This window comes from Microtus pennsylvanicus, chromosome 3, assembly GCF_037038515.1.
Source record: "Microtus pennsylvanicus isolate mMicPen1 chromosome 3, mMicPen1.hap1, whole genome shotgun sequence".
In the NCBI taxonomy this organism is placed as follows: Eukaryota; Metazoa; Chordata; class Mammalia; order Rodentia; family Cricetidae; genus Microtus; species Microtus pennsylvanicus.
The window spans coordinates 81,247,497-81,260,503 of NC_134581.1; the positions used below are offsets into that span (position 1 = coordinate 81,247,497).

Below are 13,007 nucleotides of genomic sequence, written 5' to 3' on the forward strand. Positions count from 1 at the left end.
ACAACCCTTGTCACAAAAAAAAAAAAAAGATCGTGACCTAAAGGCTTTCTCTATAAGGTTATGAACAGTGTAAGTTTTACTCTCTCTCTGCCTTCCTCTCTCCCTCCCTCCCTTCCTCCCTCCCTTCCTCCCCCCTCCCTTCATTCCTCTATCCCTCTGCCCTCTCTCTGTTTAACCAACATTATAGTTGAAGTTAAATTTAAAACAATCAGGCAAGAACACAAAAACAGAAAGCATCTGAATTGGAAAACAAATAATAAAACTACCTTTATGTGTATATGAATTAATTTTGTATAGATAAAATTCTAAGAAATCTATAAGAAAGAAGCATAGCAGTTTATTTTACAGGTCATAATGGAAGTGAGATCTGAGATCATCACAAAAATTCAGCCATCAGAAAAATCCATTGAAAATAGCTCGAATGTCAAAACACTTAGAACAAGCTAAAGAAATATAAGGCATTGCACTTTAAACCTTGTCAAAAGGATAAATCAATACATACATGGAGAGACATCCCATCTTCATGAATCACAAGACTGAACATTGTGAAATGGCAATACTTTCTGAATTAGTCTAAAGATTCAGTGTAATCCTATAGAAAATACAAGATATTTCTATTACCAATAATGACATGCTGATCATATAAATTCTCCACTAAATATAAGGGTCTGCGAATAATCAGAGCAAAACAAAGGAGAAGAATAAACGTTGAAGTTTCAAGTTTCCCCAGTTGAAAGTATACTGCAACCATTTATAATGCTACATACAGCTGTGCCAAGAGATATAAGGAAATTGGCAATATGCAATGAAAAGACCTCTAAAGATTATTATAGTTACATATTTAATATTAATTCAGTGTAGGTTCAATGGTTTTGTAATACATGGGCAATTAGATGAAGTAGCATATTTAGTACTAAATATGCAACTTTTTATTATGAAAAAGTTAATGAAAAATAGATTCTATTTGTAAATATTTTATCTAAAAATAACATTTTAAACAATTGCCATTCTAGAATTGTATGACCATAAAACTGGCGTTAGATTCTTGGATAAGATGTTACTATCAGAGGCTACAGCAATTTATAAATAAACAAGCAAAAAGACAAATATAAAATAATTAGATATAATTAAAAATAGAAAAATTGTCACTTTAAGGATACCATAGATAGATGAAAAATTGCATACAATGGGAAACACATCTCAAGGTAGAACTTTGTTAGACAGAAAGAACTTTTATATCAGAATGTCAGAGAGAACAAATAATCCAGTAACACAATACCAGATGATTTGAATTATGATCTTTCTAATGGAGATAGATAAATCCCCAATAAACTCTTGAAAATATATATACCACAACTAATCATTAAGGACTTTTTTTCTTTTTAGTTTTTCCAGACAGGGTTTCTCTGTGTAACAACCCCAGTTGTCTTGGAATTAGCTTTTGTAGCCCAGACTGGCCTCAAACTCACAGAGATCTTCCAACCCCTGCCTTGCAAGTGATGGGATTAATGGCGTGCGCCACCACCACTTGACTTTCATTAAGGACATTTTAATAGAATAATCAGAGAGACAAAATTCCACATTCATTGGAGGAGTTAAGATAAAATTGTAAGTGCTCAAAAAGATGGGAAGAATCACAGCCTCATATTTCTGGTGAGCTTATAAAATGGTACAGAAATTTCAGAAAAAGTTTGAGAACACTTCAAAATGTAAAGTATAGAGTTACGACCAACCCAAAGAATTTCATTGCTTGACACACATCTATATGAATTTAAAAAACACCGACATAAAAAGTAATACCAAAGTGTCTGGAGGAACATTACTTAATAGACAACAATATATGGAAGGTCTTATTGTCAGTACTTATTTTGTTCTGTCTCTCCGGCCTATCTCTTACAGAGAAAAATCATCGTCATGAATGATTCACGCTGTACTTTTATATAAAAGCTTAAGAACTTCTAGTTAACATTAAAGTTAACTGGTCTTGTTAACTTGAAATCAAACTCAGAAGTGATAGCATATAATTTTATATGAAGTCTGTTTTGTTTTAGCAAGTTTTCTAGTTTTGTCTCTATTCAATATAAGGATGACTGCCTAAACCTGAGCTGAACAAGACAAACAATAGACGTGCTAATGTGGAGGGAGCAATGACCATGAGGCTTTGACACTATGCAAAGAACTACTATGGACACCCAAAGAATGCTAGGGTGGGAGAACTTACTTTCTCCAGGGAAGAACACATCGACTGGTATGATGATATAATTATATTATAAAATGTTATAATTATAAAATAATATGTTTATATCATAAAATTATTATATTGCAAAACATTTAATTATGAAATGCATTGGTTCCAGAAATGTAAAAATATATAATTAGGAATGTATTATAGTTATAATGCTATATAATTATAAATATTATATATATTATAATCTCAAAAAATAAAAAGTAAAAAAAAGATAATGAACTTTAATGTAGAATCATTATTCCATGTCTTCTGAAATTCCAGTGTTGGAAATTACCACCAAGGATTAAAGTTGGATTTCAAAAACATCAGAAACTGCTGAAAGCCTACAAACATTTGGAAATTAAAAAAAAAAAACTCTACTAAATCACCACTGGAGCAAGGAAAAAATAATGAAATTAAAAACTTTCAATAGTTCAATGGAAATGAATGAACAGCATACCCCGACTTATGGGACCCAATGAAAGCTGTCCTAATAGTAAAGTACATAGAGCTACTGACTACAGAAAGAATCTGGAGAGCCCTCATACTAGTGAATTAATAGCACACCTGAAAGATCAGGAGGAAGAAGCAAACACACCGAAGAGGAGTAGAAGGCAGGAAATAATCAACCTGAGAAGTAAAATGAATAAAATAAAAACAAAGAAAACAACACAAAGAATCAATGAAACAAAGAATTGGTTCTATGAGAAAATCAGCAAGATTGACAACCCCTTAGTCAAACCAACTAAAAGGCAGAAAGAGAATGACAAAATCAACAAAATCAGAATTGAAAAGGGGGACAAAACAACAGACACTGAGGATATTCAGGGAACTGTTAGGTCATACTTAAAAAAAAAACTATATTCCATAAAATTGAAAAAAATCATCAATTAAAAATTGGGTTGTGAGGATAGGCAACCTGAAATGACCCTATCCTATAGCAATACTGACGAATATCTTGCATACCACCATAGAACCTTCATCTGGTATGGATGGAGATGGAGACAGGGACCCACACTGGAGCACTGGTCTGAGCTCCCAAGGTCCCAATGAGGAGCGGAAGGAGGGAGAAGATGAGCAAGGAAGTCAGGACCACGAGGGGTGCACCCACCCACTGAGACAAGGGGGCTGATCTAGTGGGAGCTCACCAAGGCCAGCTGGACTGTGACTGAAAAAGCATGGGATAAAACCGGGCTCTCTGAACATGGCGAACAATGAGGGCTGATGAGAAGCCAAGGACATTGGCACGGGGCTTTGACCCTACTTCATGTTCTGGCTTTGTGGGAGCCTAGCCAGTCTGGTTGTTCACCTTCCTAGACATGGACGGAGTGGGGCGGACCTTGGTGTTTCCACAGGGCAGGGAAACCTGACTGCTCTATGGACTGGAGAGGGAGGGGGAGAGGAGTTTGGGGGAGGGGGAGAAGGGTGGGAGGAGGGGGAGGGAAAGGGGAGGCTGGGAGGAAGCGGATACTTTTTTCCTTTTCTCAATAAAAAAAAAAATTCGGTTGTGGGAGCCAGGCAGTGGTGGCACACACCTTTAATCCCAGCACTAGGGAGGCAGAGGCAGGCGGATCTCTGGGAGTTCGAGGCCAGGCTGGTCTAAGAGCTAGTTCCTGGACGGGCACCAAAGCTACAGAGAAACCCTGTCTCGAAAAGAAAAAAAAAAGATTGGGTTGTGGGAACTTTGAAAGACAAGAGTTTTAGATCAATTGATTAATAATGTCATGTAAGCGAGCTTGCTTTTATCTGTGCTAAAATTCTATGATCTATATCAATTTTGGGGAGGAAAGAGTTTATTTCAGCTTATATTTCTAGGCCATAGTCCACTATTGAGGAATTTAGGGCAGCAACTCAAGCAGGAACGGAAGCAAAAACTATGGAAGAGTGCTGTACACTGGCTTGTTTTCTGATTAATGCTCAAACAACTTCCTTATATAACTCTGGGTTACTCCCTAGTGGTTGTGCTCTCCAAGGTGGACTGGATTTAATTCTCTAGCAAAGAATCTCTCAAACCTTGTGACAGGTCATTTGTCCATGACATGAAATCTTTTCAGGTGACTTTAGATTGTATTAAATTGATCATAAAAATTAACGAGATACTCCACTTGTAACCAAGCACACAAATACACCGCAACTAAACCATAATCTCTCAAAATCTTAATTTAATATCATAAGACAAAAATACCATAAAATTTAAAAGTCTCCCAGTATTTAAAAAATGTTTAACACTTAAATATTTCTTTAGAATTTCAAAGTTTTTTAACTGTAGGATCCTAAAAAATTCAAAACAAATAAGTATTTTCTAATTCAAAAAGTGAAGAACCAGGGCATAGGAAAAACATTATACTTCAGCAAACGCACGCTCCTGCAATGTGAATAAAAATCTTCTGGCTCGGGATGGAGAGATGGCTCAGTGGTTAAGAGCACTGGCTGTTCTTCCAGAGGTCCTGAGTTCAATTACCAGCAACCACATGGTGGCTCACAACCATCTGTAATGAGATCTGGCGCCCTCTTCTGGAGTGTGTGCAAACATGGAGGCAGAATGTTGTATACATAATAAATAAATAAATCTTTAAAAAAAATCTTCTGGCTCAATATTTAACACCTGGAACTCATTCGTATTAATCCGGGCATCAAATGCTTGTACAATCTCAGCTCTTTAGTTCTGCATCCATAGAACATACAGGTTTGAGAGATGTCAATCCAGTAATTTGAGAATGAACTAAAACAGACTTCTAATGTCAATTTTTAAAATCTTGATGTATTTATTTATTTTAAAATTATTTCATTATTTATTGATATTATCATACACTACTTTATTTCTTCCTTCTCATTCCTTCCTCTAAATCCACCAGTATAACCTCATTGCTCTCTTTCAAATCCATGGCCTCTTTTTCCATTCATGTATACATACATACATATATATTAGTCTATTTTTATTAATTTTAGAGATTAATATGCTATAAGCCTAATATCAAAATGTAAGTAGAATTTTTTTCTTTAGGCTTTGAGTACTAATATCATGTCCTATATATAGGTAACAAATTATGTACAGCCTTTTATAGTTTAATTCATTTGTTATTACCAACGATTTATACCCAGTGAACAAGCCCACCTTTTCTCTCTCAGCTTCTGTTCTCTGGCCATTATTATCATATTATTATTTCTATGGGTTTGTCCATTAGAGTTACCATATATAAATAGAACCACTTAGTAATCTCTTCTTTTGTGACTGGCTTATCTCACTTAACATAGTGTTTTCCATGTTCACTCAAAGTTTGCAAAACTAAAAGGAATGAAGTGATGAGTAGAACAATTGTTAATCTGGAAAAATACATTTAGAACTTTGGTTTTGTCATCATTATTTGATAGATTATGAAACCAGTTTTTAGTTTAGCACATAAAACTGATGAAAAAAAACTGTGTTTAGTTACTCATCTAAAATTTGTACTTCATCTTTCTCTGTTCATATTTGTTCTTTTTCCACATTGCATGGTCCCTAAGTTATCTTCAGATTTTTTGCTAAATGCTGTTGAATTTATCTTGTACAAATGATAATTATGCTTCATATATGCAAATAAAAAGACATTAATCTATAGTTATATACATTTAGAGAATATGTAAAACTACTCAGAGATTGAGTAATTTTGATCAATTATTTTCTAAGACTTTATATTTCAATTGTCATGAAAAAATACCTAATATAAATTACACATCATATAGAATTTATTACAAAATTTTCAAAAAATTGTAATAAATACTTCCATGACGATAATGATTAAACAATATTGTTTGGCTGTGAATGGGGACTGATACATTTTTAATAACAATCAGCAGAAAACATTTTATGTGTAAAGTCTCTGTTTACTAAAATGTTTCAATATCTAAGAAGAGAGGAAGGCAATTTATGCAATGCATAGAATGACTGAGCAGGGCTACAGGAGTAGAGCTGTATGGTGCTTAGTCTAGAAAGAGGACTGTGAAGGATTTTCAAGGGAACTGTAAATTTTGAAGGATAAGAAGAAATGAGCTGTGTTCATAAAATATTAATTTAAATATTGTTTTAAAGATTAAAAACACTAACATTTTCAAATGATTTATTTAAAGAAGCAATGAGAAATGAGGAAAGTGATATAAGCTCCCCATGAATAGACACAGAGAAATTGTTTACCGTAATTGTTACAGTTTATGACAGGGTTTGCACACTGAATATATTTGTGAAACCTGAAGAATTGTTTGAACATAACTTACCCATAGTATCTATATGATCTATAATAAAAATAAGAGTTGCTGGGTTTCTTTTTTTGTAAATCACCTTAGATGAAATAGCTATAGCCACTGAAATAAATTGTGTAACAACAAAACTCAATTCAAATATTAAAAAATACCTTGCGAAATCTTGGTTCTAAAGACATAAGTAATATTTTTGGCTAGCATTTGGAAATTTCTATAATGCCTGAAAAGTAGAGTTTATAGTGATTGTCTGACATTCTGAGGTTGAGAAATGCTAGTTGCTCACCTTTCTACTTAAAGACTTCCATCCCAGTGACAGACCAAATTTTCATAAAAGAAACACCCCTTCAGATCATTGCTGTGTGTAATTCAAAATAAAATCTGCCTCATTATTATTTGTGAAATCAGGACATAAATCTTATATTCTTAGTAGTTCACAGTCCTATTATAAATCCAGGGTTCCGAGTACCTGGTATCTTCCTTAGGCATTTACCGAAATGATGATATTCTCACAGAGACTTTTTGATACATAGGAGGTGTTATAATAGTTTATAGAAAGAAACTCTTCAAGGATTTTCTCCTACTGGGGAAGAGATGCTCAGGGGAAAATCAGATAAGATTTCCTTTATGATGATCTGATTGGTAGTTTCTTTCTGCCTCTCATGAGTATAATTTTCTGTGTTTGGAAATAGTATCAACCATTTCATTTGGGACTAGAAACTTAGGTCTAATGATAAGGATGTAAGGTGCTTCCATGGCAACATCCCATCTTAAAATATTCTCTAAAATATATGAGGATGTTTTTCACTGTTTTATTTAATCTTTTTAATTAAAGTATGGGGAAATAATAATGATTTGTTATCATTAAAAAAGTTGTTTCTTTATATTCCATTATTATTTCAAGGTTAATACATAGTTTCATAGAAGGGGTTGGAGATGAACATGTTGGTTTTAGGATCTTTGTCAATGAATAGAGATGGCAGGAGTATAAACAAATAAATATTTAAACTGTTTTTTAAAATATATGTTTGTGAAATGATTTTTTTCATAAGAGTACAGGTGGAAAATTCTAGTAGCAGTATAAGAAAAGAGGAGGAATGAACCCATAAAATTATAGGCAATGGACAATGGTGACTGCTTTTTATTTTATGTTTTCATTGAAGTCAATCAATGGAAACTTCTAAACTAAGCAATTTGGTAGTAATCCAGAGGAAAATACATTATATTAATAATTAATGGCTTAAAATAGATACTTATATGTGCATTGTTTAATGTTAATTGTATATGTATCTTTATAAGGTCTTTGTTTATTGATAACTTTTAACTGATCTGACTAGTATGAAAGGTATCACATATCTCCATCACTTCCAAGGTATAACATAGAATTAAATACTGATTAATCAGTAATTCAAACTCAGAGTCTTAGGGGAAGAGGAGTTTGTTACTCACAGGGTGGCTACCAGGCATTTTTAACAAACATTACTGTATTAAAATTAGTCAGAGCTTGGACCAAGACAACCTCAATAAGCCACTTTCAGACATGTGTTCTTAATAAACCAAGTAAACAACCAAGAAATGGTGAAAAAGCAGAAAAGAACTTGTTGTGAATGGGAGCACATTGGGAAGAGGAATAAAGAGGTCCAGTGATTCTATCTGTGCAATTCTAAATTGAAAGTTAGGTTTCTATATAAGGTAAGAGATTTGCCTAACTAAACAGTCCTGGCAAGTGTTGTATACCATTTTACATTGAGTTGAAACATTCAATATGCCTCTGCCTATGAAGAATTGTTCTCTGGATTGTGACAAACTGTGGTTTTCTCTAACAGTCTCTTTCTGTTTCAAGGAGAAGCTCTTCTGGTGAGAACTGGAAGCTATACCTATCTGTGGTTATAAGAATGTGCTTGATTCCACTCCAAATGGATCAAAGACCTCAACATGAAACCAACCACAATGAACCTCATAGAAGAGAAAGTGAAAACAGAGAAAAATTCAGAGCTCAATAAAAATGAATAAAAAGAAAAAAAACTTGGGTGCCACCAGAGGTAAGCCAATCAAGCAAGTGAAGGCTGTTTTGGAAAGACAGATATTGTGTTCTCTCTCTTATGTGGTTCCTGGATCTTATGTTGATCTATAAAATCATGTACGTATATATGACATTAGAAGAGAACTGAAACTGCCTAGGAGAGAAAAGGGGAAGAGGAAGGGGAATGTGGGAGAATATACTTGATTCCAACATTTACTTGTGGGAAAATGTCCTTATGTACTACCCAGTACCATACGCAATGACTGTGTACAATGATTATTCAAAAAGTAAGTATAACTAAGCTGGTTTACTAAGGAGAACCCTGCCCCCAAAAGAAGAAAGTGGGAAGTACACTTGACTGCATTGGCACAGGAGATTACTTCCCATGTATAACCCTAATAGCATAGACACTGAGAGAAACAAGTAATAAATGGGACCTCCTGAAAATGTATGTAAAGCAAATGACATGGCCAAAAAGACAAAATAGCAGCCTACATAACGGGAAAAGATCTTCACCAATATCACAACTGACCAAGGGCTGATCTCCAAAATATACAAAGAACTCTACAAATTGGTCATCAAAATTACAAATAATCTAATAAAAATGGGTATAGACCTAAACACAGAACTCTCAACAAAAATCACTAAAAGACACTTAAGGAAATGTTCAACATCCTTAGCCGTCAGAGAAATCCAAATCAAAACAACTCCGAGATTCCATTTTACACCTGTAAGAATAGCCAAGATCAAAAACACGGATTATCAACTTATGTTGGATAGGATGTGAGGTAAAGAGAACACTTCTGCATTGCTGGTGGGAATGCAAGCTGGTACAGCCCCTTTGGATATCAATTTGGTGATTTCTTAGAAAATTAGGAAACAACCTACCTCAAGACTCACAAATACCACTTTTGGGTATACACCCAAAAGACACTCAATTGTACCTCAAGGACATGCGCACAACTATGCGGATAGCAGCATTGTTTGTCATAGTTATAACCTGGAAACAACCTATTGTTGCCCCTCAACCGAAGAGTGGATAAGGAAAATGTGCACATTTACACAATGGAGGACTACACAGCAGAAAAAATAATGACATGATACTAGTAACCCAGAATACTAGAATGCATGAGATACTGAGTAACCCAGACCCAGAAAGAGAAATATATCATAAGTACTCACTCATAAGTGGCTTTTAGACGAAAGCAAAAGGAAAAAACCAGCCTACATTTCACAATCCCAGGTAATCTAAACAACAAAGAGAACCCCAAAAGAGACATTCATGGATCAAATGTACATGAGAAGTGGTAAAACAGAAAATCTTTGGAGTAAATTGAGAGCCTGTGGACCTTGGGAGAGCATAGGAGAAGAGGAGAGTAGAAGATAGGGGAGCAGAGAAAAAATATAGCTCAATAAAAACAATAAAACCAAAAAAAAAAAGAAAATGTTTTTGAACCCAGTTAAAAATTATACTTTGCTGAGGTGAAACTGCATTGTACTTTTACATCTGTTTGGGACGTAATTCATTAACCCTGTGTGTTCTGTTTTCAGATAGAGGCTCAAGATACATCATGCTTCTGAATCACATGGGCATTAGCTAGAAATAATTTGAAAGAACCAGAGATAGCCCCTGAGTTGAGAAGCATTGCCTGACAATGATAGACCACATTTCTGTCTTTATTTTTGATGCATATTTTTCTCTCAATGTAGTAGTTTTCCTTGAGGGTATTTATTTAACATCTCTTGTTTGTGGCAGAATTCTAATAAATAAATATTCTACTGCCTATCAGTTTTCAAATATACCAAGGGTAGATCAACCATGTATTTTCTCATAATAATTGTATATTTAATGCATAAATAAATACTTGGTAACAAATGCATAGTTTTATTCTATTCAGTCCCAATGAATATGAAAAAAGCTGGATGTAATTTTGCACCTATAACAAGAGAATTAAAAATTACATATACATAAACTTTGCAAGCAGATCGAAAAGGCAAAATGAAACATTCATATTTAGACAGGCTTTATATTAGCATACACACATATAACATAGCATATATGTACATATATGAGTAGGTTAAACATATAGGGTAACTTTCTATAGTAAGAAAATCAGTTGTGAAGATATGTCTAGTAAGGAAAAGTTATCTAATTCTGAAGACTGCTTTCCACAGGACGTGGTAAGCTGTCATAGCATAGACAAGCCTATGTTCTGGGTTTTAAGCTAATGACAATATTTGCAATGTCTGATCTGTAACCAGACAGATGATGTTTCAGATGCTGAATAAACAGGTTCAAATGCTTATGCAGGGTGAATCTGTTGCCATGACTCTGAGCAGAATAAGAGATGGGACTGTTAGTTAAGGATGTCTAAGCTTGTTTTTTTGTTTCTTTTTGTTGAATATTTTTACTAATTATTTGAAAATTTTAAGCAATGTGTTTTGATTACTGTCCTCCCATTATCTCATTTTTTCCCCAGATCATCCTCCCCACTCTTTACTAACACAACGTCGTGTCGTCACTGACAAACAAAACAAAATGCCGAGTTCCAATTGTACTGCCTATATAGTTTTAGATTTGTGGCCGTTCACTGGAACATGTTAGAAATACTGGGACTACAGCCGCAAGGAAAACTAGCTCTCCCTCCCCCACCAGCTATTAATAACCAATAGCTCCTGAGGCAGTGGTGGGACTCTGTGGCCACCTTTCCGCTTCATGCTGTGATTTGTCTTGTCGAGCTTCGCAGGTGTTGTGCCTGATGTCACAAGTACTGAGTTCGTATGCAGCTGTTCTATTGTGTCTGACAAACTCTAATCCTCCACCACCACTGGCTCTTACATTCCTCCACCTGTTCTTATGCAGTGCTTCTCTGGGAGAGGCAGGCATGATAGGAAGAGGAACATTTAAAACCAAAGACAGAACTTGGTGATTTCATATATGTTTATATGAAAGAGAATAATGGGACATAGTCGCTTCAGTGGGTTTGTACATAGGAGGACAGGATGAAGGAGTGAATTATGGGGAGAGCTAACACCAAAGACTTTCAGAAAAGAGTATTTTGGAAAACCTCTACTGCAGAAGATCTCTAAAGTGTAAGCATATACACATATGCTTATTTTCTTAACACAACTTGTTTCCAGGATTTAAATTCCAGAGAAATCAGAATGTAACAATGTTCTGTTATCTGAAATGGAACACCAAATAAAAAGGAAATAACTGGCTTACAGGAATTGAGAAGTTGTCCTTGGAAGAGATTTAAAAGTGCAGGCCATTTTGAGAAGGATAAAAATGTTCATGAGAATTTCTTTTCATACAACTTCTTTAGAGCAAGTTTGACATCTTTATTTCTCAGGCTGTAGATCACAGGGTTCATCATGGGAACAACAATAGTATAAAAGACAGAGGACACTTTCCCTTGGTCCATGGAGCTGACTGATGATGGCTGTAAGTACATGAATGCAAGGGAGCCAAAGAAGACAGCGACAGCTGATATGTGTGAGCTGCAGGTGCTGAAGGCTTTGGACCTGCCTTCTGTGGATTTAATATGAAGAATGCTAGCAATGATGAAGATGTAAGAGGTCAGGATAGTTAGAGTTGGAACAAAGATGTTAAAAACACTGAAACACAGAACGACTACTTCATTAATAAAAATATCAGAACAGGAGAGCTCCAAGAGTGGATAAAGATCACAGAAGTAATGGTTTATTATATCAGCCTCACAGAAATGTACTCTTAGCATGCAGAGTGTGTGAGTTGTGGCACCAATCAAACCCATACTATACACCCCAAATATCATCCATGAACAGACTTGATAGGACATTGTAACATTGTAAAGCAATGGGTTACAGATGGCAACATAGCGGTCATATGCCATTGCAGCCAACATGTGACACTCTGCAATACCAAACACAAGGAAGGAGAAGAGTTGAGCCATGCATTCAGGGTAGGAGATGATGTTCTTCACTGTTACAAAGTTCACCAGCATTTTGGGGGTAATGACAGTGGAATGACAGAGGTCAATTAAGGACAGACTGCTGAGGAAGAAGTACATGGGTGTGTGCAGGTGATAACTGATTTGTATGAGGGTGATCATGCCAAGATTCCCCACCACTGTGACCACATAGATTCCTAGGAAGAGGAAGAAGAGAGGCAGCTGAAGCTCTGGTTTGTCTGTTAACCCAGCAAGAATGAAGTCAGTCACTCTGGAAAGATTTGCTTGTAACATTTTCTTCTGGGAGTTCTATGTAGAAAGAGAAGGAAAAATGAACTGGGTATCTATTACATTATCACATAGTGAAGCATGAATAAAGAATTCAGACTTTTATTTTGCCAAGCATCTTCAATTTTTCCAACAAATACTCCTACATGTTAGCCATTAAGACTTATCAAAAAATGGCACTTGCAATTAAATATGAGATAGTTTTGTCCCTGTTTGTGCCTTCTTCCATGAAATTGGTAGTACTAAGTACACACATAACCAAGGGGAAATCTGATGCATTTAGTGGAGTCTGATAAGAACAATT

The 13,007-nt window shown here is 35.1% G+C and overlaps 1 protein-coding gene across 1 annotated transcript; it reads right to left on the reverse strand.

Moving 5' to 3' along the window:
- Positions 1 to 11,776: 11,776 nt before the first annotated feature.
- Positions 11,777 to 12,709, reverse strand: LOC142847111 (olfactory receptor 8G50-like). The gene has a single exon (XM_075967840.1). It carries the CDS (start codon positions 12,707 to 12,709, stop codon positions 11,777 to 11,779), a length of 933 nt encoding a protein of 310 aa, XP_075823955.1.
- Between the last annotated feature and the right edge of the window lie 298 nt (positions 12,710 to 13,007).

Excerpts from the sequence above, each read along its gene's own strand:
- LOC142847111 (XM_075967840.1), bottom strand. The coding sequence starts at position 12,709 with ATGTTACAAGCAAATCTTTCCAGAGTGACTGACTTCATTCTTGCTGGG.